The sequence below is a fragment of the Heliconius melpomene genome, chromosome 11 (genome assembly GCF_056956725.1).
Source record: "Heliconius melpomene rosina isolate 202511_hmr_F chromosome 11, ASM5695672v1, whole genome shotgun sequence".
Lineage (NCBI taxonomy): Eukaryota > Metazoa > Arthropoda > Insecta > Lepidoptera > Nymphalidae > Heliconius > Heliconius melpomene.
Window position 1 is genome coordinate 8,313,641 of NC_140399.1, and position 20,949 is coordinate 8,334,589.

Genomic DNA, 20,949 nt, shown 5'->3' on the forward strand with positions numbered 1-20,949 from the left:
TATTAGACGATTAAATATTTTATTAATGAATAACAGTTGAATACTGACAATCAAGTAGGTATTACTTAGGTAAAATAAAATGCATATTATATTACTACATAATTGCACAAATTGGGCACTCATAAATTAAATCTATGACAATAATCGATACCGAACCTAACAATAATAATAGTTATATTAATTGCCTAAATAAACATACCATTTGTGATATGTTAAAATGTATTTTTCCAATAATATTAATGACAATATCTTACATTCATACAAGTACAAGTCCCTTTTATCACTAAGATACCTTTTGGCTTTTTCTAGGGAAACTTTGAAAACGAAATTTAAAAAAAAAAAAAATTCTAATTAAAGTTTTTATATATTAGTTTTATTATTATATGGTTGGGAGTCGCATGATAATGACGTCACCACTAGACGGGCACGTGATATCTTGTTATTGGAATGTCGATATGATAATTAAAATGACTACTTATTACACATAAATAAATGAATTATATCACTTTCTACAACATCGATAACTATTGTTCCTACATCACATTTATTAATATCTGCAAGAATTTGAATATGAGACAAATTTAAATCTGTTCCTATACTATAATTTAGCCCATTTTTCCTTGAAAAAAATAAAAATAATTTATCTAAACACTTCCTGTTGCCCCTAAATTATATTAAATATACCAATTAATTGTACTTATGTTAGAAATAACGAGGGTACATAACAATAGTAGTGCCTTTAAATTTTATGTGAATAAAATAAATAACTGTCATTAAAATTAGTAATGACAATATATAAGATCCGAAACGAGGCAATCCGTAGGAGAACCAAGGTTACCGACATAGCCCAAAGAATTGGTAAGCTGAAATAGCAATGGGCGGGGCATATCTGTCGTAGAGCCGACGGCCGCTGGGGCAGACGTCTCGTAGAATGGAGACCCCGTACAAAACGACCGGTGGGACGACCCCCTGCCAGATGGGCCGACGATATAAAGAGGTTGGCGGGAAGCGGATGGGTCCGAAAAGCTGAGGATCGAGTGTGGTGGCGAGAATTGGGGAAGGCCTATGTCCAACAGTGGACAAAAGATGGCTGTTGATGATGATGATGATGAAAATTAGTAAGAGATTTGTAAAGCATGAAATTTATCTTAAATTAAAACTAAAATTAACAATTACAATGAGAAGTTGCCGAAAACTTCTAACAATTAACAATATAAATACTCTGATTTAAAGTAACGCAAACAACAATGAATTGTTATAAAAAGATAGCAGAAATAATATACAAAGAAATAAAAATAAAAACAAAGTTAAAAAATAATACCTGGGCTATTTATAGTGGCAAATCGAAATAAATGTACAACATAATAATATATGATAATTATTTCTTAATATAACAAAACATTGCAAACAATATCACAAAAACCGTAGACATATTCTACTATAAAAAATATATACAATTTTTAATAATTTAAGTATTATAATAAAATGAATACACCCAAGGTAAAATTAAAATTTAAAATATAACCTCATATAAAGCTTAAGACAAATAGGTACTTGCAATTATTTTCTTTATATCTATGGCTAGGTTTAACATTTACATGAGAGATTATATAGGGGACCTGTCAAATAAAACGAAAAAGAACAAATTAATATATAAATATTAAAAATTCAAGCAACAATCAATGTTGGGTAAAGTCTAACAATGTAACAATGAGAATGTTTAAGCGGTAAGAGAGCTGAGGTCCGAGAGGAAGTTATCTGGAGTCAAAATGTGAGAAGAGCCAATGATCACCTCCCAGTTCTTGAGTGCAGCAGTCACTTCGTAGGCGCAACGTATTTCGGAAAAGCACACACCTGTAATTAATTATTATTTATTATAAAACTGTAAAATTTTCTAATTAGTTTTTTTTTATGTTTGTAGTCTCTATAACTTAAGTCTGTCTAAGTTACTTTTTTTTTTCAGTTTATTTTTTCAGTGTTCAGTTTTTTGTTTACAGTATTTATATAAAAGATAAGTAGGAATGCTAATATTTTTTAGAAAACAATGCATAAAAGATGCATTAGAATAATGAAAAAGTATTACACACACTACCATATATTTAACAAAGAAATTTTACTTATACTAGAAAATTTGCCCTGAAAATTTAAAAAAACATTTAAACATTCTGTTTAAAGTGAAGGTCCAGTATTAGTAGGATTACTTGACATTAGTAATATTCTGAAAGCTCACCTCCTACGATGAAGACGAGCAAACGCGGCACATTCTTAATAGTTTGTTGCGCTTTATCTTTATGCCAGTGACCGTAACGAACGCTGAAAATTTAAACATATTGATACAATTTAACGAAATCTGTTGTGGGCCAAAGAATTTATTTCATTTCGTATCTCCAGTAAGAAAACTCCATCTATACTTTCACTGGTGTATAATATTTAAAACCAAAGGATGTCTTCTGATTAGATGGTGTATTGGTAGTTGTGACACTCGTCTCTAAAATAGGTGAATAGTCGACTTTCGCGATAACTAAGCTATATCTATGGGTGTAGGAAGGGTGGGAGCAGAGTGGCCCGTGCCCACCCCAAAATAGTCTGGTGCCCATCCCGAAAATTTTACAACACAATTTGCCCCCAAAAATAAAAAAATAAACATTTACGAGAACATATCCGTTCAAACCTAAAGTCCAGGTCCTCCCAGAAAATATCTCTAGATCTATTCTACATCTCTTCTAATAGAGTAGTATGAACATGTAGGATTCTAACTTAAAAAGTAGTATATAAAATTACCTTGTGGGTGCCTGATATCCAGAAGTCTGAGCGCGGCCGGCGAGGAACGGGAAATGGCGTTGGTCCAGCTTGTCTTCGATCGAGTCTTCAATGATGTCCTATAAAAACCAATTTATATTGAATAAAACTAATAATGTAGAAATCATAGAATTTAATTTAAAACAGGTTGCTAAACTATCATTTTAAATTTTAACATTTGTTGTCTCATTAAATTGAAACTTGTGTATATTCTTAGAAAAAAAGTTAATTTTTCGTATATGTGAACTATAAGTCCAAAATTCTTGACTATACAAATTTCCCTTTCACTTCCTTTTAAACCCACTTATGGGGTGAATTTAGAATGGCATTTGTGGCACAGGAACACAAGCGTGTGACTATAAATGACCACTCGAGGAAAATGAAATATAACATTAACTTCCCCAAGTTTCCTCTGCCCGCCATGCTAAGGAAGGGATGCTTAAAAGTAATATTTTTCCTAAGCGTCGAATAACACGTTAAAAATTATAACATAATTTATACCTTAATCACTGGCGTCCATCGCGACATCTGATAGGTTTGTTCAGTGATTCGCTCTTTACGTGGAACCTGGTATTGTTTCTTTCTGTTGCCCTGAAAATGTAAAAAATTTGTATAAACTTATCATAGCAAAAGTAATTTATGAAAATAAAAAAAAAGTTTAAAAACAAACCACATTACTTTTTACACTATTTAATTAGCTTCACACTGCAGGTCAGGCAGAGGGAACCTGGGAGCCTAGTGTTAAGACACTCCGTTACTGACTCATCTGCTCTCCACTTTCCGCAGAATACTGGAGGCATTATCTGTTGAATGGCTGTGGGTTTAAATATACTTACTGGATATACCTATATAACACTTACATCCATAACTACATTAAAACCGAGATTGGCGAGGTTAAGCAGAGCTTGCTTGTCGGAGGGTTCCAGCTGAGCGTGTGTCACCAGTTTGTTGAGGTTCTCCTCCGAGATACCATTTTTGGACATTATGTATAATGCGATGATGCGCATCTTGTCATAGTTCTTTACTGCCTGGAAAAAAAAACAATCAAATACAGAGCGTTTTTATCTTCACCATTTTAAATGATAGCACAGTTTTAACTACTCCATAAAAGGTTAATATAATTAAAACGAAAGAAATTTTGTCAAAAATGAAAAAAGAGTGAGTTCTAAAAATATTTTTTATAATAAAAACATACTTGATCCAGCAGCACCGGTACAATGCTCCTCATGTGATCTTTTATTTTTTCACCTTCAGCATCAGTGCCCATAGCAAGATCCTAAAAAAAATATGTGGTAAATTTGGGCGGCATGCCCTGACATGACATCTAGGCGTATAAGTTAGTAGAAGTAATATCTATCCAGATAATACCAATCAAGATTAGATATATCAGATATTTATATTAGCTTCACGCTGTATCTCGCATGTAGCTGTCTAGGCAAACTATAGGCAGCAATATATCGAAAACTCGGCGTCACAGAATTTTCGATATGTAGCGTATCGACTTGCAGAACGCGCTTTACCTTTTACTCAGAGCGATAGAAACAAATATGAAATAATTAATTTCGCCAAGTAGGAATATAACCTATAACAGTCGCGTTAACAGGTACACGCCGTGCCACAGCGTCACGACGGCCGCTAAATGTATAAATTATATTACATCTTTAGTAGTACCTGTTCAACTTTACACAGCTTGTCGACATATCCCTGGTATGCCTTCATGCAGTCCTCGGCGAGGCGGAGATGGGTGGCATACTTGGATAGTTCCTTTTGATACTGCGGCATCTTCTTGATCATTTGCGATAGGTCTCGCATGGACTGCTTGTCACCTGTATTTATTAATATAGTACTTTAGATATTGGTTATTATAAATTCCTTTTTAACAGAGATACAAAAATATTCTATTCATTAAAATAAAAACAGATAAATTGTACATTTAAAAATGCTAAACTTACAAAACAAAAAAATTATCAAATATGTACTTCAAAGTACAATAAAAAAAGCAATATAAGATCGATGTATGTTCTTAAGTTTGACTGTCAATATAGTTTTTTATTTTAAAATAAAATCCAATTCAGAGCATACGAAAATAGCAAACAGTGATAAAAAAATATATATAACATATAATAAAAAAACAAACATACCACCCCCCATACGCTTAGAGTCAGTGAACTTCTTCAGATTCTTAGTGACCGAAGTGGAAACTACGGCAATATGCTGGTGACGTAACTCCAGCCATAGCTCGTCGTTTTCGTCCAGAAGTACTTCTTTCATGTTGCCTTGTTGTGCGTCATATCTATTATAAATAGTAAATCATTAATAAATAAATCAGCTTCACGCTGATTTTACGACGCCTATAGCCATCGCTAAATAATCAGGTGAGTATAAAGGTATACATACCTATAAACGTCATTTTCAATAGGCAGCAGGTCATAGGCCATGGCCTGTAAAGTGAGCTCGTGCAGCAACGGCGATACACAGTCGAACCCGCGATCCAAAACTAGTAGCTGGGAGCGTGCCTTTTCTGGACCCTCACCCATTGTCGGTTCGTCTGCCTGGTGAGTTGTAATATGAGAATTAGACGTTGTTTTTTTTTTAAGAATTTAGTCTACAAAATTAAGTCTACAGTCTACATAACATAATAATAAATTCAATAAATTCATCATTCATACATAATAATAAATTCAATAAATTCATTCATACATAATAATAAATTCAATAAATTCAATTAAGTAATATCAATTTAATATATGATAATTTTTTATAGATCAAACCTTGTAAGCATCAAGCTTTTGCTGGATGAGCTGTGCAAGTTCCACATTACGCTCCCAATCACTGCAATAATATAAAAAGTGAATATTATATAAATTACACTGTATTTTGTCTGCTTGTCAGTATGTTTGTACTAATCTGAGAAACGGTTTAACTGACTTACGCCCAATGTTAATAACCAATCCTAATCCAAAAATTGCTACCATAGATTGAAATAGACAGAGATGGAGGTAGGCATGCAGGTTAGTGATTGGATAGATATGTCGGACAGTACGAGATAGACGTTAACTGGAGATAGGAGATACATTATTAATATTGGGCGTTAAACAGCTGAAAGCAATTTGCACTATTATATTTTAGTATTACAGTTCAATTGTCATTTAGAGTTTGTTTTATTTAATCAGTTTGATTATTGGCAAAAACTTTAGTATTCAATGTACATATTAGAAACACGAAAGAAATTCATATAAGCTAATAAATAACTGTGTAATTCCAGCAGGGGAAGCCACGAGCTGGTCGCTAGTTAACAATATATACTGACCTGCGATAACGAACTGAGGGATATTCGCCCAGTGTGGCACAGAGAGTAGCAATTTGTTCTGCAATACGCTCCATATTAGCGTTGCGGGTCTGCGTCAGCGCCGGGTTGTACATACACTGGAACGTGTCCGGGGAGTCCAGGGAAAATACCTTGAAATATCAAAACCATAATATTATATATTTTATACATTTTCGTGTCTATATTTTCTATTGTTAAAAATGCGGTTCAAATATTGAGTAAGACTTGATAATAAGCTATCGTGAATAACATACTATATATCAAAGTTACATAGTTCCAATATTTTTTATGTATTTATTTTGTAATGAGATTTTGATGTAAAAGGATTTTAAATTAAAGTACCTTTTTGTGTAAGAGTATGTCAAGGTTTACACTTATTACATTTTATGTGTAATAGTTGTTTAATTAATTACTTGTCGTGTGTAGTGTTTGTCAATCTTAGTAGATAAAAATATTTTAAGTAAATAATTAAAATCAGTATCTAAAAAAAAAATACATTATACCTGGCTCTCATATGGCAAGAAAGCAATGTTGACTTCCTTCAATGTTTTGATCTTTCTAGCCGCTGAAGATTTGCACAACTCATTGAACAATTCTTCAGGGCATACTTTATATAGCAGCGTGAACAAAAATAATGTATTTAACAAATAGTTCAGAAGTATTTTTATATTCCTTTTTAAAAATATAAAACCGTTGTGGCATAGTGCGTGACTGTAACGCGACGATTGTTGATTCAAATCACACCAGGCGAAATAAGCTATTTAAGATTTCCATTTTCACGTTCTAGTAATAAGACAAAGCGGCATTGAGTTTTGCAAATCAACAAGCAATCATCATCGGTTAGTAGGGATCAAAGTGTATTAAGATTTGGACTGTCCTGTATTAATACAAAATGAGCAATATTATGGACGAACCTGTTGTTCATATGGTATAAAAGCTATGTTGATTTCCTTCAAAGTTTTTATGTATTTAGCTACTTTACTACGTGACAATTCATCAAAAAGTGCATCAGGACATGCTGCAAATAAAAATAAAAATAAAAAAAAATAATCTAGCATTTTAAAATTTAAATAATCCATTGTAACATTATGTAAATAGCAAACCACAAAATAAAATTATTATAGTAGAATAAAACTAAATGAATGCTGTGCAAATATTTCTAATATGACAATATACAAATATTATAATAAAATGATACAGATAATTACTAATTTCGTTTATCTTGTTTAACAAAAATGCATATGAAAAATAAAAAAAAATAAAAACAATTATGATTCAATGTCATACAATATTATTTTTTTATATAACTATTGCATTTTTTTATCAGTTCAAAAATAAAGTTAACATTAATGATTTTTACCTTCAGTAAAGAAAACATGTGCAGCTTTATACATGATACGATTTCCAACAGAGAAATCATTGATTAAAGCATGAACAGACTTCTCTGTCGGAGTGATCAGGTATATACCATCCATAGTGTACAGTGGCTCCCTCTTCTTGTGAATGTCTTCCACCACTAGGAAACAATATTAATATAAAAATATTAAATTTTAATTTACTAATAATTACATAACAATAATTATCCTATCCTATATCTTATAAAACAAAGTCGCTTTTCGTGTCTGTCTGTTGTTTCTAACTCTTCTTCTTCTAAACCACCCAACGGATTTTGATGCGGTCTTCACCATTAGGTCGAGTGTTTTTCGTAGAAGGTTTATATATAGTTTATTATCTGTACATTCTTATGTAAATTAACATAAATACGATAAATGTGTATAAAGTCCTACCCGTTGAGACACTTTCGCGCATGCGCTGCTCTAATGGTAAGTACTACATGAAAAAAATGTACTGGAGTATTGTTCCTCTTAATAAGATCTACAAAAAAGTACGCGAGAGCATATTCGTATATATTCATATTCAATATATTTTTTATTGTGAGGGATATTTTTCCATAATGGTATTAATCCTTATCCTTTAAAATACTTTATTAATTTTCTACGTTAAACGAAGATAAAATTAGCTTTTTACAATATTTCGAAATTGCGAATAGTTTTACAGAAAAACGCATTTAATTGTTGACACATCACGACGTTGACATATCAGCTGTATGTTACTCAAGTTTCACTTATCCCTTACTCTCAGCATATAAATAAGTACATTAGTTACGTTGGCCATTTAATGTAGACCAAAACTGAATTTTACTGTTTTTCATTTTAATAAGTACTTTAGAAGTTGTTACAATATCAAAAAAATCCTTGCTGCGAAACGGCTCGCCACTCGCCATGCGTCCGCCGTGCCCGCTTGCCTTATACGCATCGGTGGTTCAGTGGTAGAATGCTCGCCTGCCACGCGGGCGGCCCGGGTTCGATTCCCGGCCCATGCATTCTATTTAATTTTCCTCACAGGCAGCCACGTCGTGCTTGCTTTTCATCAGGGACAGAATACCCTCTTCAGCATTAACCACAAGCTCGAAAAGAAAAAACCCGGCTGCCTCTAAAGCAACGAAGGTTTAGTTAGATGCGTTTGCACGTATTGGATAATTGGAGTTGAATGTATTATTTAAGCGCGATATATTTGGTTTCACATTTTTTGTAGTAGTTATTAGTAGGTAGGTTTTTGTTTATAATTTCTTCCGTTTAAAAATAGTCATTTAACTATCTAAAAATAGTGATTTAAATATATTTTAATAAGTACTTGAAAAGATTAGTAGCACAGATTTAAAATTACGGTACCTACTAAAAAATCCTTGCTGTGTAAAACAATTGGAAAATCCTTACTGAAACTACAAAAATGTGGGTTACATTAGGGTTTAATTAATTTTCACATTATCTTAAGTGCTTTGCAAACATACATTACATGAATAATCCAGTAGTTACAGCGGGTGAAGCCGCAAGAGGGTCGCTAGTTTTGATATAAACCATTGGATCTCTAACAAAAAACACATCTAAATGACTGAAGTAACTCTGAAGTTACCTCAGCCAATGTGTCATACACCACTTAAGATGTGCCTTGTTTTAGAAGAAAGCCAAAAGTGCTGCTATAATAGTGTATATTCTTTAGTTGACACTATAAATTTAGGTATAAATTATTTTGAAGTGTATTGTAACATACAAGTTGTCCAACATAAATTCATTTTTCATGGATTTACACAACCCTGTATCCATACTATCTTCTAAATGAAATTTGAATAATGAAATTTGAATTGTTCCTTTTTTCTAAGGTATGTTTTCATAACCCACATACTAAATTTAACTTTTCTATAATAAATTGCACTGTCTAATGCTCTCTGTTAGTTTATGAAAAAAAAACAAGTTAAAAGATTCTAATAAAAAAATATATACATGTATCAGATTTCAATATAGTTTAGATAAGGTATCATATTCAAGCAAACTTATTAGAATTCAGAAATTAGAAATTAATGCTATTGAGAACTTTGAGTGTCACTTTACATAGATTGTTTACTAACAGATGTAGATGGGAAGCTTAGACACTATTATGACACAACATTTAATTATGTTTTATAATTTCCTGATAGATGATATCACTAAAATATTTAGAACTGTTTTAATTTCTGATACAATCCTACTAATATTATAGATCTGAAAGTTTGTGAGGATGGATGTTAGTTCCACTTAAAGGGATATTTAGTTATTAGGAACTTATGGTCTCCAATTATAAAAATAGACCTTGTTAAATGCTCAATAAATAATGTCATGTACAAATTGTGTGAAATTTAATTGGAATAAATTTAAATGTAACTGACCACTAGACTGCATAAACTTGGCAATGTAACAGAATATATTACTTTTTATTTCTTAATATATTTAATTGTTAATTTTAAACTTACAAGTAATTCCTTCTGCTGAGATATCGTGCATTTTGCAGCATGCAGAAACCATGCGCATTGAAAGCTGATCCACTATAAGAATGCGCCATTCTATACGCTGAGACTCCTTGCCTTTGGGTCCGCGGTAGCGGATCACCTCATTCATAATCTCTATAAATAAATATGACAGGTCAGAACTATTAAGTATTAAGTTTATTGTATACTATTAAGATATTTGATCTTGATATTTTAGTTTCTTGCCGGCTCTTCTCAGCAGAACTGCCTACCGAGCTGATGGTAGCTTTGTGCTTATATGTTTGTTCAACAATTCAAGTGCTTATAATAGTCTATTTGAATAAAGAATATTTAGAATTTAAATTAGTAATGTGACAATTTTTATACTTTTTATTTTTATTGAGAAGTATTAACTACAGTATTAATGTGCTTTTACATGATCAGTCAATCATGATAGTCAATCAGATCAATTGGTTACCAGTATAATAAATTATTAGTATTAATTTTGTCATTTGTATAAAATAAATCATTTTGCATAAAATTGGTATATTTATATGAATTTTCTTTAAGTTCATATAAAAAAAACATTTCTCCTAATGGGGGAGGTTGGGCGGAGCAGTATGACGTACATTCATCCCCAGCCCCCACTCCACTATGAAGTGTCATAAGAAAAATCAATAACTAACACTTAGGTCAACTATATAGGTCTTTCGATTAAACAAAGGAATATATACACCAAATTAAATGTATCAGAATTTATGTCCCCTTATTTTTCTCAAATTAATTAATCTGTCTAAAATTGTCTTATACGAAACATTGTTTACATCATAAAATATGAAATACGAAAGAAACATTAGTTTAACAATTCACATAGTAAATAAACCACCGTGCTGCAACGAATTTTAGCTTAATATTGCGTAAAGCGCATGAAATATATATGTTTTTTTATAAAATTAGTCATCGATAAGACATAGTTGGCTATGTTAGCAATGCTGTTGTTGGTCCGATTGCTTAAATATTCGGAGGGTAACCTCAGAATATGAAATTGGTATTAATTTATAGATGTTTTAAGAATATATTAAATGCGACTACAAAAATAATACGTATAAAAATAAATTATTTAACTTACTTTGCCCGACAAGTGCTTTTAGAGCCATCTTGCACCATAGACTAATAATTTTATCCGATGTTTGACAATTTAGGAGTTCCAAACTGTCAAGTGTCAATTTTTTTTTTTTTTATAGCTGCCTATTTATGCAAAGACTACAGTAGTACAACCAATATCTTAAGATAATAATAGTTAATTCAAGAATTGTAAATGATATTATTTATGTATACAATAATTTGATACGTAATTATTTCTAAAGACACATGTCGTAGAAATCTTTTTCTAAAATAATACCTATATGTAAAAATACATTGCATAAATTTGCGCGCGCATTGACAACTAAACGTTAGTGTTGGGTCAATACTGATAGAAAGAGACGCAAACTAATCCTATTTCGTTCAGATATCACTGGAGTTCACAAATGTTTGAGCAAAATAGAACTGATGAACTGATTCTACGATTTAGTTCTTTACATACCTCTGTCGTTGGTGGATGTAACGCAGGGTATATTTTTTATTGTTATCACGTGTACGTAATTTGTGCGGTATTTATTAAAATTGTCCTTTATGGTAATTTTAAAATTTACAGAAATAACTGTAAGTTTCTATTCACATATTTAATTTATGAAATGATTACAAAATAGAGAGATTGTATTTAATTAAATTGAACATAAACAATGATTAATATTTTATATAAAAAACTAAAATAGTTATTAAAAAAATATAAGTACAAAATATTTAATGGTTATTTATTTTATATTATAATATAAAAATATTTTAAAATCTCTGTAATTGGTATCAAAACATACTTATTTTCATAGAACAACATAGTTGTCTTTTTATCGGCAGCTGGTGAAAGTGAGGTGCGGCGCCAAAGTATGACTATTCCACCAGTTGATTAGTTGCACTGGCACCAAGTGACGCGTGTGTAGTGACTAGTGACTAGCGAAACGAAATGTAGTGATGAATTAGTGATGTACCAGTTTTGTCAGTGTTTGTTTTCACACAGTGACTAAGAGTTCAAGATGAATGGTGATAAACCCATTGTGATCCCTTACCCTTGTCGAGCTGAAGGGTGGCTGGATAGATGTGGTAAGTATTTTAGTATTTAATTATTTAGTTTTAAATGGCATTATATAATAATAATCTAAAAAAAACAAAATTATAACCGTGTATATACAAAATGTATAAAAATATTATTTGCTTTGTAATTATTTATTAATTACATATGTATAAGTTAAGCCACAGAATTATGCACTAAATTATACAATAAAATTATGCAGATAGACAATCAGGTATAACATTTGATTGTTATTTTAATCATTCAATAACATTCTGTTCTGCGAACGTGCCAAAGTGCATAACTAAAGAAAATAACTAAGGTCATTGAGATTAAAATATTTTGTGGACGTGCGCATTTCGATTGACATAAAAAAATAATAAGTGAAATATTAATTTACTAGTGATTTATACGTTTGGTTTTTATTTAAAACTATTTATAATTTGTTTGTAGAATAGATTAACAGAAAACTTTACAATCAAGAATACTGATGATAATTAATTGTAATCCATATTTTTCGTTTCAATCAATTAAACTTATTAATAGACAACCCTAAAGTTATTATTTAAATAAGGCACTATCAGTAATAAATCTCAGGCATGTTTGAGAGATTTTATTACATATTTTCACGAATTTTCGTTATGTGTAAATGTACATACATTTTTTTTACTTCGTTTATCTGTTATTTTATGTTAGTTACATCAACACTTTTCACCCAGTCTAAAAAAACAGTCCTATTGACAACCAGCTCCGTTTGCAAAAGTCGGTTAAAAAAACAATCATTGAAATCGGTTGGCGTGCGGTTGAGATATTCGTTCATTTGTCGCGCACATAATTAATACAAATTTAAAACTTATCTGATTTTCTTATGGATAACGTGGTCAGAAATGGGCCAAATTGAAATGGGACCACATGGGAAGCACCAGCTTTCATAAGCTTTCATTTAGAATCATTAATATGAGTTCAAAAGCCCAGTCAAAAGTTCTAAGGTAGCAAACATAAAAAAATACAGTCGAATTGAATACCTCCTCCTTTTATAGAAGTCGGTTAAAAAGTAATAGATTCGATAATAAAATGATACCAGATTTGTTTACAAATTTGCATTATCTATTTAACGTCTAATAAAAGTAAAAAAAACTTAGATAGTGCTTATGAGAATCCATAAATTTCTTCTGTTTACTTTGTCTCTACAGCAGGTTGTCAGTTTACGCCCTACATAGGGAGAAAACTGTATTATGGAGATTTCTACCGAGTTTCGGTTCATCAGCGTAGAGCTGACCGACGCTGGTTACTTTCTAGATTTTTTCCTAGGCTTTGAATATGTATATATATTATTATTATTATAAATTTACGAAATAAATACCAGGCTTTGTATTTTCCAATAACGAACTATATTTTTATTAAAATTTCAACTTACATAAACAAATATAATACGAACAAACAAATTAAGATCGAAGAGATTCATATAACCTTTCATTTATCTATTTTACATGTTTACTGGAACTAATAATTGAATTATTTAGTCCAATGAATATCTAGCAATGGCTTGCCTATTCGAGCAGTTCATGTGTTTCATATATTTTGCATTCTTGTTAAACGTAAATGTAGGTACGCGATGTTATCCATATGGATGCCAAAAGTAGAGCTTTTTTCCCTTGCTTTTCCTCCTAGTCTAGATTTGAGTCACAGTACATTTTATCTGCCCTCGTTTATGTTTGAATTATGAATGATTTCTATGAGATGTAGGTGTAAAAAAAATATTTTGAAATTATATAGGTGTAGGTTAATGTATAATCAATTATTTTGTGGTAGTTTCATTAAATGTGGTACGTTTTATATAATTTTGGACATTTACAAAGACCTAATGATTCATAGGCGACAACAATTGACATAACCAGTGAAGAATAACATAGGCATGTAGATATTTAAACGTTCCACACCTAGCCACGCCTGCTATTCTAAACTTGTAAATAATGTTTTCGAAATTTTACCGTCTCTAGGAGCAGTTGAGGTCGTCGCGCAGGGGCAAGTGTGACTGTAGACGCGACGTGGTTATGGGTGCGATCCCAACTCGAGAAAATCAAATATTTATTTCAATTTTTATTTTCATTTTTTCTCTCCGGTGTCGAGAGGCAAAGTGCGGCGTTAAGTTCCGCCACTCAACACGCAATGCCTCCAGAATTTCGGTGGTGGTGGTATTTTGCTGTGTGCGGTATACAGCGTGAAGCTGATATTTTGATTCTAGAAGTAGTTTCCTAAGTTTGCACCATGGTCGTGTATTCAATTTCCTCGATTTACATAAAACGCGTTCAGAAATGTTTAAGACACGACTTTCATTGGGCTGATGTCATTCTTGTGTCAGGTGGAAGTTTAGTTTGGGTCGGTGAGCACGCCTGGACTTAAGAAGAAATCAAATAAGGAAAAGTGTTTAGTATTCTAAAAGCGTACACTCGTAGTATATATTGTACACATCCGTAAGATAATATTTGCGGACGCGAAGCTAAAAGTACCTACAACCTACTTACAAACATAATTATGTAGGTTGAATTTGGTATTTTAGTATTTTCATTCATAGCTTGGTGTTATTAACATATAATGTGTATATAGTGTCTTAATTTTATGTAAAACTAGCGGCCCGCTCGCGGTTTCACCCGCGTGAACTATGTTATTATTAATTTCTGTCTCCATGACTACGTCCTAGTGACGTCTATGCAAAATTTGAGGCTTTTAGCATTTGTAGTAACGAAGTTTCATACAAACTTTCGAACCCAAAAACAACCCCTTAGAAGTCGAATATTGCAATTTCCCGTCTTAGCGAGCACCTACGTCCTATAAATAACTCCTATGCAAAATTTGAGATTCCTAGCACATGTAGTTTCTGAGATTTCGTGATGAGTGAGTGACCTTTCGATTTTATATATATAGATGAATAAAATGTATATACTCTTGCTATTCTAACATTCACTGTCGATGTACATGTCCATTTTTCTTATGACTAACGAAGATATAGGTCCTGACTCAGGACCTACAGGGACCCTCAGGACTCCTGAGAGTCATTTGCTAACGTGATTTTAATGTTGATTATGGAGACTCCGTTAGATTTGATAAAGTAATACTTCTGTCTTACTTTTTTGATAATTATAATATACTCAAAAATTTAAAAAACTTAAAAAAAAACGTTAATAAAAGTCGAATAGTACCTACAGATTTTCTAATTAAGACATTTAAAAGTAGGGTCGGTGTAAAGAGGAGAGTGAAGTAATAAATAGGGGGTGGCTGTCCGGTTGTTATTGGACATTTGAGAGCAACTAATTATGTGCCACTTGGGGACAGCACAAGGGGGGGGTTAGCTATAAATCAAGATAACTACCTTGCGCATCCTCCATGTTTCCGAAAAGTATTATTATCTTGTTTTTTTTTTTAGCCAAAGTGGCTTTTAAGAAGCACGGTTGCTTATCCCGCTAAGTTCATACTTTTATACGTTTCCCAAATAATTATTTCTCTTTGCTAAGTGCAAATAACACTTTTTAAAATATTAAAAAAATATTCAATAAATAAATAGCGTTCTGTCTTGCCAAACGATAATTTTAAACAATAATTGCTTGCCTTGGGTAGCGGAAATTTGTAATAATCTCCCAAAAGAACTAACAACATAAATATATTTAACAAGCTTATAAGTACGTAGTGTATGGCATAGTAGTCACAGCGCTTGAACAGTTTCCAAGAGGCGCGGGTTCAAATCCCGCTACGCTTAAAATTTTATACGTTTCCTAAATAAGTAATATCTTCATCTGTTAAGATAATATTCTACAGTTGGTGACAAGTAAAGATCGTGCAAAGTGGGGTAGGTTGAGTAGGAAGGAAGACCCTGGTAATAGCCGGGATTAATGCCAGGAAGAAGAAGAAGAAGTGGGTGACAAATAAACTTTAGTTTTACCAAGAAATATAAGCGAGCGCACTTGCATCATATATTATGTGGTATAAATGCCGTGTTGCAACTCCGAAGGGAAACAAAGTTGTGTAAATATCTCGGTATCATATAACCTATTATTTTTAATCGACTCCAAACCTTCATTATGCATTTTTATTTGTCTTAAAGAAATAATTTAAAAGTAATTTTAACTTTAGAAGCAGTAAGTTTATTAAATTGCTTAAATCTTGTTTGTTGGTTTTATTTAACTAATCTTATTATGCAGGCATTTTCGTGGCATTGCGTGTTGAATAGCGTAACTTAACGCTACGCTTTGCCTTGTCACCAGAGTGAAAAAAATAATATATTAATAAATAACAATTAATTTACCCGAGTGCGGATCGAACCCACTAACGTCGCGTTATAATCACACCTGTATGCCACCATAGCATATATTATTGGGTATCGTTTATTTCGGGCAATGCACTTAGTAACTAAGTATATGCATATGTTAATAATTTTTACTTAACGAAATACCATTTTATATTTACCTTTGCCTTTGCCTATGTTATACTTTACACAAGTGTAATTCCTTTGCTAGTATTATTGCACAATACTTTTGTGGGTAGGTTAATTAGAAATTATTTTGTTTGGAATAGAGAATTTTCATGTACTTATTAGTACAATCGTGGCGGGTTGTGGATTCGATTTCTAGTCGAAGAAATTATATATTTACTATTTTCATTTCTTCGCTCTGGTACCGAGGCAAACCGCGACGTTGAGTACCGCTATTCAATACACAATGTCTTCAAAATTCGGCAGAAAGTTAGGACCGGAGTGTCTTAACACTAGGTACTCTCTGGTTACCCTGCTACATACGGGATAAAGCGTGAAACAATTATTTTTATTAGATTTTTTGAAAATAGAATAAACTTAGACCGTAGTAGTGAGTAAAATATACTATTGTATCTATGAATAGCTGCAATGCAGCTGAAGTATCATCTACATCATATCGGCTATGTTTAGTTATTTTCCATAATGAGTAGTGACCTAGTTTTAAGTTTTTTATTTTTCATTCTTCATTCGTTACAAAAATAGCACATCATTGTGCTGTTAATAAATTTTAATATAAACAAAAACCAAACTAAATCAGCTACACGCTGTATCCCGCACACAGCAGGGTAGGCTGAGAAAAGTTAGTGTTAAGACCCTCCGTTGCCCACTATCCGCCGAATTCTGGAGGCATTGCGTGTTGAGTGGCGGAACTAAACGCCGCGCTTTGCCTCGACACTAGAGCGAAGAATTGAAGTGGGGATCGAACTCACAACCAGTCGTATTACCAGTCACACTTGCTACAACTGGCCTAAATTTTAATATTTTTAAATATTATAAGCATTAAGTAGATATATCATGACGTAGTCTTCCGCTTCGTTATGCATTTCTGGTTACATACAAATCGTAATAAATGCAAATAGTCTAAAAAAAAAAGTTTTATAATTCTCAATATGTATACTTTTTATATTAAAATGTTGAAACACAAGCGTGCAACTGTAAACGCGAAGGTTTGTGGGTTCGATTCGCACTCGAGGGAATGATATATTTAATATTTTCATTTCTTCGATCGTGCGTCGCTTGGAGGCAATGCGCGGCGTTAAGATCCGCTATTGAATATCCAATGCTTCCAGAATTCGATAGAGAATGAGGAATGGAAGTGTCTAAATCCCCAATTTCCCTCTGTCTACCCTGCTTTGTACGGGAAATAGTGTAAAACTAAAAAAAAAACGATTAAAATATTGATTTAAGACTTAAAGTAGACGTCTATTTGTGTTTTACAATATTAATAATTGTACTTAGAAAAAAATAAATGAGTAAAGTAAAAAATCTAAGAAAAATTTTTAGCAAACATTTTAAGTAAAAATTAAATTTCTACGAATATTCGATAGATAGTTCGAAGGTCCATTACAGATTATGTTGACTTCGCATATAGTGAGGTCGATCACTTATCATTATCATATATTTTAGTTTATACTAGTTTAATGGTATGAGCAAGACAAAATAAATCATAAGAAAATATCATAGAAAGAATATGTTGCACGCTGTATACCGCATACAGCAGGGTAGGCAAAAGGAAACTAGTGTAAGGCACTACGTTCCCCATTTTTCCGCTAAACTCTGGAGGCATTGCGTAACTCAACGCCGCGCTACGACACCAGAGGGAAGAAATGAAAATATAAATTTAAATAAATATTTCATTTCCTCCAGAGAGGAACAAATCCACAACCAGCCACGGTCCACGACTGACCTCGCTTCGGAAATGAAGATTTCACCTAGTTATACCTATTTAACATAGCTGCACCTTCTAAATAGACGTAAATTGTTTATCAACTGAGAAATCGACTCGAGTGGTCGTCTTGGCGCAGGCTGTAACTGTAACGTGGTTGCGGGTTCGATCCCCACTCGGAATAATGAACTATCAGTTATTATTATTTTTATTTCTTCGCTCTGATATGAAGACAAAAACCTGGCCGAGCCGCCACTCATCACGCAAATTCTCAAAAAACTCGGCGGAAAGTGGGAAACGGAGTGTCTTAACACTATGTTCCCTCTTCCTATCCTGCTGTGTGCGAGATACAGCGTGAAGCTGATTTGATTTAATTTATTTTAACTATTCGGTCCATCGACATGGCTGTTCATACGTTTAGCTAGTAAGTCAGCCAGCGTAACTAACATTTAGTGGTCCATCATTCAATTAGATGTTCCGAGAGGTCATGGCGTTCCTCCCACGGTCAACGTTTTATCGGCCAAACTGGAGCGGCCCCGAGCTCCCGCATCGCTGGCCATTGTTTTATTTAGTACAGTTAAAAATTTAATTGAACCTAATAATTGTAAATCAAATCGGTTTGCTTGTTTTCGGGTGACCTTTTTGACGTAAAATCAAAAGAGTCAATATTTTCTATCTGGATCTAGATCTCCATCTAATAAATCTCCATCTGGTCTCCACCAGTCGTGGACGCGACTGGTTGTGGGTTCGATCTCCACTCAAGAAAATAAAATATTTATTTAAATTTACGAATATATTTCCATATTATTCGCTTTGGTATCCAGACAAAAGCCGGCGTTCAATTCCTTCAAAAACACTAGGTTCCCTCTGTCTACCCTGCTGTGTGCGGGATACAGCGTGATGCTGATAAAAAATTGGATTCTTTATCATTAAAATTTCTGTTCGTGGTTGTTTTTATTTTATTGATTGTTATCGTGGATGCTGACTGAACGAAGCGCCGAGCTTTGTTCAAAAATAGGTCAGGACTATTTGTTATATTAGAAAGGAGTATTTTGGGTTATATTTTTTATATTAATTAGAAATTAATATTGCCAGTTACTTTTATGTAAGTAATAACGGTATGTTTTAACTTGGAAATTGTAACTTTTCACTTGTTAAAAGTCACAAGTATTATAAACGTTTCGTAATGTTGTAGAACAAGTGTATTTGTGTCAACCGGGCCCTACATATTATTTGTCTAGAAGTCGTTTATTTGTGGCAATCATTATTAATGGCTTAAAATTTTATTTTTATTAATACCTTTATTTCTTCGCTCAATGCGCAATGCCAGAAAAATTCTGCGGAAAGTGGTAAACGGAGTGTCTTAACATTAGGTTCCTGCATGCCCTTCTATATGCAGGGATCAGCGTGAAGCTGTAAAAAAAAAGAAAATTCCTTCAGATTTCATACTGTACTCAAACCGTAGTGTAATCTTTGTGTGTGTGATTTATCTACAATATATTTTCAGAGGAAAATTGAGGAAGAGAAGAGAAGAGAGGAAAATTCATTGAAAAAGGGACTATATCTGATTATAACGATATCTTCCATGAAGTCTATTTATTTTCATATAACAAACAACTAGCATTATATTTAGAAAGTACACCAAAGCTAAGTTAACCTTATCAAATCGTATAGCGGCGTTAACTCCTAAATGATTTGTTTCCGCAACGTAACTAATCGAATTGAAATGGGAATCTGTTGCCGGTATTGTACAATGAACCTCAAATATAGATTTTATAATAGATTTTTAATTTTAACTAGCGACCTGCTCGCGGCTTCGCCCGCTTGAACTACACAATCATTTTTGCTCACTAATCTGTATTACTTTCGCATTAAAAAAGTAAAGATGCCGTGATGTGAAATAAAGATGATGAAGAAGATAAGCCTTTTCTGAGATTAGGGTGCACAAATGCACAGCCAAACAGATGAAACTTTCAAAAAGAATTATTTTTGGTTTGGTTTGGTTTTGTATAGGTTCTTTGTAATAAAGCATTAAGAAAGATTTTTCAAAAACAATCAAAGATTTAACACTACGTAAACAGAGAGAGAGATGATGATGAGAGATGGGTGAGATGTCCATGTCCGACTACTATTATATTATAAAGTCATGCATCTATGATAATTACTTCATATTGAGAATTGGTAGTATTAAATAATTACAAGAATAATAAGATGTTTTGATAACGAATAAAACTTGAAATTATCTCAGAAGATGAGATCCAACAGAGCGTGACCCGTTGTGGGTGACGGGTGAAACTTCTCACATTACTGTGAGAAAATCTTATATTATTTTACGTGAGATTCCTTTAATTCAAATTGTTAGGAATGTACAACGGTTATATGCAATTGCAAAATTATTACTAAAATTATTATTATATATCTCATTAACGAAGTTCGATCAAACACTCTCAAATCTGAGATCGATCTTGAGATGCCGTTTTCATTCATCGATATAATATGAATGGAAATGACAAATGAAGATCGATCTCAGAGATGAGAGCGATTTATATCTAAATATGGGTCTTAGAATGGCAGTTAGAAAAAATTAAATTGTATGCTTAGCATATATGCTTAGCATATATGC

General features: G+C 32.6%; 2 protein-coding genes across 4 annotated transcripts in view; one reads left to right on the forward strand and one right to left on the reverse strand.

The window, feature by feature from the left end:
- Positions 1-2: 2 nt before the first annotated feature.
- Rop (Syntaxin-binding protein Rop) lies at positions 3-11,247 on the reverse strand. 2 transcript variants are annotated; one of them, XM_085192571.1, is made up of 15 exons: positions 11,098-11,247; positions 9,975-10,124; positions 7,488-7,643; positions 6,631-6,734; positions 6,110-6,258; positions 5,571-5,631; positions 5,197-5,351; positions 4,941-5,092; positions 4,471-4,625; positions 3,995-4,075; positions 3,660-3,827; positions 3,301-3,390; positions 2,782-2,879; positions 2,231-2,313; positions 3-1,854 (listed from the first exon to the last, which is right to left on the reverse strand). In XM_085192571.1, exons 1-15 carry the CDS (start codon positions 11,123-11,125, stop codon positions 1,721-1,723), a joined length of 1,764 nt encoding a protein of 587 aa, XP_085048697.1. In that variant the 5' UTR covers positions 11,126-11,247; the 3' UTR covers positions 3-1,720. The 2 variants fall into 2 exon arrangements, with proteins under 2 accessions (XP_085048697.1, XP_085048696.1); XM_085192570.1 differs by lacking the exon at positions 6,631-6,734 and adding an exon at positions 7,042-7,145.
- A 612-nt stretch (positions 11,248-11,859) lies between these two features.
- The window catches only part of raskol (Ras GTPase-activating protein raskol), a 136,662-nt gene continuing 127,572 nt past the window's right edge, over positions 11,860-20,949 (forward strand). Inside the window, exon 1 of one of the 2 annotated variants that reach the window (XM_085192562.1) lies at positions 11,860-12,167. In XM_085192562.1, coding sequence (XP_085048688.1) covers positions 12,101-12,167 — 67 coding nt within the window. In that variant the 5' untranslated portion in view covers positions 11,860-12,100. The remainder of the gene's footprint in view (positions 12,168-20,949) is intronic. The other variant, XM_085192564.1, reaches the window with a different exon arrangement.

Excerpts from the sequence above, each read along its gene's own strand:
- Rop (XM_085192571.1), bottom strand. The coding sequence starts at position 11,125 with ATGGCTCTAAAAGCACTTGTCGGGCAAA. Across the intron at positions 3,391-3,659 it reads GTTTTAATGTAGTTATGGAT|GGCAACAGAAAGAAACAATA; the intron begins GTAAGTGTTATA and ends TTACATTTTCAG. Across the intron at positions 2,880-3,300 it reads GATGGACGCCAGTGATTAAG|GACATCATTGAAGACTCGAT; the intron begins GTATAAATTATG and ends TGGTTTTTATAG.